Source organism: Arachis ipaensis, chromosome B09 (genome assembly GCF_000816755.2).
Source record: "Arachis ipaensis cultivar K30076 chromosome B09, Araip1.1, whole genome shotgun sequence".
In the NCBI taxonomy this organism is placed as follows: domain Eukaryota; kingdom Viridiplantae; phylum Streptophyta; class Magnoliopsida; order Fabales; family Fabaceae; genus Arachis; species Arachis ipaensis.
The window spans coordinates 123,918,000-123,924,094 of record NC_029793.2 but is presented as its reverse complement, the minus strand read 5'-3'; the positions used below and the strand labels follow the sequence as shown (position 1 = coordinate 123,924,094).

General features: G+C 42.1%; 1 protein-coding gene across 1 annotated transcript; it reads right to left on the bottom strand.

The window, feature by feature from the left end:
- On the bottom strand, positions 2,581-4,769 carry LOC107616074. The gene is made up of 3 exons (XM_016318073.1): positions 4,155-4,769; positions 3,859-4,104; positions 2,581-3,777 (listed from the first exon to the last, which is right to left on the bottom strand). The coding sequence occupies exons 1-3, from the start codon at positions 4,767-4,769 to the stop codon at positions 2,581-2,583; spliced, it is 2,058 nt and encodes a 685-aa protein (XP_016173559.1).

Sequence of the window (6,095 nt, the reverse complement as noted above, 5' to 3'; positions counted from 1 at the left end):
TAGACATGCTTTATTTAACCTTTCCATGTAGGCTCGTAAGGATTCCCCGACCTCCTGCTTTATTCCCAGGAGACTTGGCGCATGTTTTACTTTGTCTTTTTGGATGGAGAACCTCATCAAGAACTTCCTTGAGAGGTCTTCAAAACTGGTTACCGACCTCGGGGGGAGGCTGTCGAACCACTTCATCGCCGCTTTCGACAAGGTGGTCGGAAAAGCTTTGCATCGCGTAACATCAGAAGCATCAGCCAGATACATCCGACTTTTAAAGTTGCTCAAATGATGCTTCGGATTTGTGGTTCCGTCGTAGAGGTCCATATCGGGGCTTTTAAAGTTTCTTGGAACTTTTGCCCTCATTATGTCCTCACTAAAAGGATCCTCCCCTCCTAGGGGCGACTCTTCTCTATCGTCACGGGAGTTCCGACCTTTGAGGGAGGATTCTAACTTTAAGAGTTTTTTCTCTAACTCTTTTGGTCGATCCATCTCCTCTCTTAGGTGCTTTTCTATCTCCCTTTGTTGCTCCTGTTCCTGTTCTAGTTGTTCCAAGCGACTTTGGTGGACATGAACTAGTCCCATAAGTTCAGTTGCATGGGATTGTCCGTCCTTCTCCGATTCACGGCCTTCAGAGGAATTCACCTTCGGGGTTTTGACTCCGGAGGTACCCTCTCTATGTTGACCGTTGGTTTCCTGGCGGAGGGTTAAGTCCGCGTCGTTATTTCCGGTATCCAGATTCTCTTGTTCGGAATCTGTTTCTACGTGACCCTCCTCAGGGGATCTGTCCGCCATCGCTGGTTGATCTCTCGGGTCCCCGGCAACGGCGCCAATGTTACGGTGGGTAACCGGAGATGGTGGGCTGGACTTGCTAGGTTGGCCCAATCATCTGAGGAAGGAAGCCTTTGAGCGGGTCTGCGCCTTAGGGGCCTCCGTCCGACTTGTGAGTATGAATGAATGGGGGGTGGTACCTGCAAAGACACTCCGATGCCTAAGTCAGCAAGGGTGTTAGCAGGTCTAGAGTGTATTGGGACTTAGAGATACCTGAGAAGTGTCAGTGTATTTATAGTGGTGAACCAATAACCACCGTTGAAGTAGTGCCGCTTTTCTAGAATGCTAACCGTCCCTTTATCTTAGGGAGGTTGAGATATGGCTCCGGGAAGTGGGTAGAGAGATTTTAGGGGCAGTTACTCTTTTGAATGGGTGTTTATCTGTCAGCTAATCTTCGTCCTGACTTCTTTAGAGCAAGTCGTGGTAGGAACCGACTTCTTGTGGTGAAGGTCGGTATAGAGCGAGGCTCAATCCTTTGGATTGGGCCTTTCGTTTGGACCTGGGACTTATCGTTGGGCCAGGGTATGAACAGTGTCCCTACTCGAGCCCAATTTCTTTTAATAATAATATAAAAATTAAAATTTATTTTTTTAAGTTTTATATTTTGAAAAGATTAAGTAATTTTTTATTGTTAATACAATCAAATATCTCTTTTTTTATATATGTCGTTAAATAATCATTTAAAAATTCATCTCTCATATTATGAAATCGATTCTTTATAATATTCATATTTAAAAAAGTTTTTTCAACTGATGTTGTCCCAAAAAAATTTTAGATGTCATATTTTGATGTAATTTTTTGTAAATAATATTAAAAAAATAAGATCTTTTTATTCTTAAAAATTTGTAATTTTATGTCAAGTGAATTATTTAAAAGTTTTTTAATTGTGAATGACTAAATTTTTTTGAAAAATAGAAAAAGAAAAATTTAGAGATCAAATTTTTCTCTAAATACTTTTATGCATCTTCTAAATATTTATTCAAACATTGACAAAACAATTTAAGATTAAATAGATATGTCATTGGTTAACTACGAAAATTTTTTTATTACTTTTAATAAATATATTATTTATTAGTTATTTTTATTGTAATTTTTAAATCATTTAGAAAATATTTTTGTTTGCGCTTGAATCTTTTGGATATTAAATTAGGCACATAAAGATAAGGACAATTTACGCAAATAAAATGAATGAGCAAAACCTTTACGCAAATATAACATTAGTAATTTCCAGACGCAAATGCAATAAACGCAATTGTATATAATCCGCTACACCCTGTAACGGAACTCAATTGCATGTAATCCGCTACAGGGTACCGCGGATTACGTTGAGGGCTGTATTACTCATAAACCGCTACATCCTGTAGCGGTTTATGCTCATATGGTGCTACACTCATAATCCGCTACACCCTCTAGCGGATTATGAACAATGTGGAAGCTTGGGAAGATGCCTATATATACCAGTCTTACAGTAACAACTCGTGATGCAAAATGTACGAAGTTATACAAATACAGTCTCCATAAATAATAAGCCATAGAAATATAATAGGCACGAAGCATTAACAGTAACACGGATTAAATTTCTACATTAGGCATAAGTCATAAGTTATACAAATAGGTCGGAACCAAGACTAACACAAACACACCAAAGGAACTAACACTAACACCCGAAAGCGTAAATTGCTACAGGAGAATATAAAATTCAAAAAACTAGAAGCACACAGACTAGAAGTCCTACGAACTACTGGCAACGGTGGAGCCTCTCTAGGGGCAAGACCTACGCGTGTGCCCAGGCTGTTTGCAGAGCCCGCATCGCTTCGGTCGGTTAGGGTCAGCCTCATCCATGTTGTTCCGGATTCTGGTAGACCTTGGTCGCCCATCACGACAACGCCTCAAGCTGGGGTCCGGAATAACGGTCGGACCGTCATAAGGTGGCCAAAGTCCCTCCGGTATTGGCGGTACGAAACCCATCTGGTACACCCTGAACACCTTCTGCATGGTGTAGACGTCGTCGACATAGATAGACCAGTCAAGCCGTGACTGGTCACAACATGCAATTGCATGGCAACATGGGTAATGGAGAGCTTGAAAGTATCCACAGTCGCATGTACGATGCTGGAGGGAAACTCGGTACGTCCCAAGTGAAAAGCTCCCGGTGGCCGTTGTCTCGGCAACGGTGTACTCAGACTGGTGTCTATCGAACAGAGTGACAGTGAAACATCTGGAGTCTTTCAAGTTGCGCTCCATCGCCTTCATAAAAGACTGGCAGAACTTGGCATCGCTGGCCAATTGAGCCTCTGCCGTCTGACCACGAATCACGAACAACTCCGCTAGCCGACCATATGTGGACTTTACTAGGGCGGTAACCGGAAGATTCCGTGTACCCTTAAGAACAGAATTAACACACTCAGATATATTGGTCGTCATGTGACCGAACCGTCTGCCACCATCCTGGTGCTGAGTCCACTTATCGTATTCTATTCTGTTCGTCCAATCACATATTGCCGGATTCTCAGTCCGCATTATATCAAACCAATAGTGAAACTCTGCCTCAGTCTTCGCATAAGCAGCGTTCACAAGCAAACGCTTTGCATCCGTCCCCTTGAAACTGAGTGCGAAGTTAGCTGCAACATGCCGAATACAAAATGCTCGGTACGCATGCGGGGGTAACCACCCACTGTTCGGGTTCTTTAGTGCAGCCTTGATGCCATTATGCCTATCTGAGATGACTAGTATCCCCTGTTGCGGAGTCACATGTTGCCGCAGGTTGGTCAGGAAGAAAGACCAAGACTCGGCATTTTCTCCCTCCACGAGACTGAAAGCAATAGGCAAGATGTTGGAGTTCCCATCTTGAGCGATGGCCAGGAGCAAAGTCCCTCCATACTTGCCATACAGCTGAGTACCGTCTATACTTACCAATGGCTTGCAATGTCGGAAAGCTTCAACACAAGGAGGAAACGTCTAAAAAAGACGATGAAAGTACACGGTTGAGTCATCCACGTCATCACCGACGCGAACCGGAGATGTCTTCAACAACGTAACCGTCCCCTCCATGGTGGACTGCACACCAAGGATCCAACGAGGTAGCTCGGCGTAGGACTCTTCCCAGTCCCCGTATATCTGTGCTACCGCCTTCTGTTTTGCCAACCACGTCTTCCTGTAAGTTGGCTTGAACCCATACGTTCCTTCGGTAGCTTCTTGTAACACCTTTATCGATCCGCCGCATTGGCTCAAACCAGAGGAAAGATATTCGCACAGATCACGTGATAATCTAGTTGTCGGTGGTCGCTGGATATCAATGTAGCCAAGCATGTGTGTGGTCCATTGTACCGCCGAACCTCCCAAGTTCCCTTCCGTGCTCGAAGGCTGATGCGAATCATCCATGTGCAACCCTTCCCAAACTCCTTGCATCTCCCATGGTACTTAAGATGATCTGACTCCATCACTCTATACTCAACATCGCGCCAAATGCTGTAATCCTTTACAGTAAGCACAGCTTCCTCCTTACTATGGAAAGATTGGCCAACTTGAAATTCAGCTACAGAATTTTCCTCGTGCAAGCTTCGACCCCCAAAGGTTGGTGCTGATACCGTCGGTTGGATGATGGCTCCCAGATCCAGGGTAGAATAATGTGCAGGTTGCTCATGTGTGCCGGCACTTGACGGTGGTTGACATGTTGCTGGGTTTGTCGGAATTTCATCATCGCTGTCCCCTCCAATGTCAGCAGGCTCTTCGTCGGAATCATCCTCTAGCATAGCATTTTCCACCCGATCCGATTCCCCCTCATGTCCTACATCTGGAGATGGATGAGTTGAGGTGAATGCCCTCAACTGGACCGGCTGGCCGATACTCCAACAAACACTCAGGTGCAACGACGGACATCGAGGTGGAGGCACCCCCCATCGTGGTGGACTGGGGGTTTGGAGCGGATGCACCAAAACTATCGATCCCATGTTCCAGCTTCGCAAACAACTCATGTATCCTCACTTTCGGAAAACTCTGACGACAATGAAACAACACCTGCATATCTTAATCTGTTCGTAACACGAACGTTTCATATTGCACGCCAGTTGACACAACCGCAATAGGGACCTTGTAGAACAGCTTCTTCACCCACTTTGAGCCACCCGCGGCCAACTTCTGCAGTATACTGCTCTTCAGATCCAACAATGTATCAGGCGACCTGACAAAAACACTCAGCGATTCTCTGTCTGTAAACTTCACACTGTGCCTCTTACTCTTTTTTTATTTTTTCAGAATGATGCACTAACACCAAAAAGCTCTCTTCATTCTCCATTCCTCAAGTTATGAATGAATGAGAATGACACTCTACACAACTTGTTGGGTATATATAGGCATCTTCTCAAGCTTTCACATTGTTCATAATCCGCTAGAGGATGTAGCGGATTATGAGTGTAGCACCATATGAGCATAAACCGCTACAGGGTGTAGCGATTTATGAGTAATGCAGCCTTCAACGTAATCCGCGGTACCCTGTAGCGAATTACGTGCAATTGAGTTCCGTTATAAGGTGTAGCAGATTATATACAATTACGTTTATTGCATTTACTTCTAGAAATTGTCAATGTTATATTTACGTAAAAGTTTTGCTTATTCATTTTATTTGCGTAAATTATCCTAAGATAATGATATGAATTCATCAATACTATCATCCACCAAAACGTTTCCTTCTTGAATCTGGGTTTGTAAAATTGCTGATGGAAGCGCTTACGGCAGGAAAACAAAATAATGCATCATTAAAAGAATTTTATCAATAATCACAGATCCCGATCTATTTTTCTACAATGTTTTATTATATTTTGAACATTGACATTTCTGACAGGATCTCAAAGACAAAGCGTTTATGCCAAGGCGATGTAATGGTTGTCGTATAGACAATTAAAGACGATTGAGAATAAATATTAACACAAAATACCTTCACAGAAGCACCTACACAGATTATTTTTATAGAAAAAATATTAATACAAATTATCTTCACAAAAATATTTATATAAAAAATCTACATAGAAAAATATATACATAAATTTTATATAATTAATTAATAACAACCATTATTCAATTGTCTATTATATAACCACTGCATATGAAAAGAAAGCGTTTATTATTACAAATTTGTTTGTTTGAAAGCATACATCAAAGCACACAGCATAATCGAGGATAAAGTAATAAAATATTAAATTATATTGAAAATGAAGTTATCAGCTTAAAGGTGAAAACCTATATATAATTATATATATTTTTTAACTAAAAAGCTACAA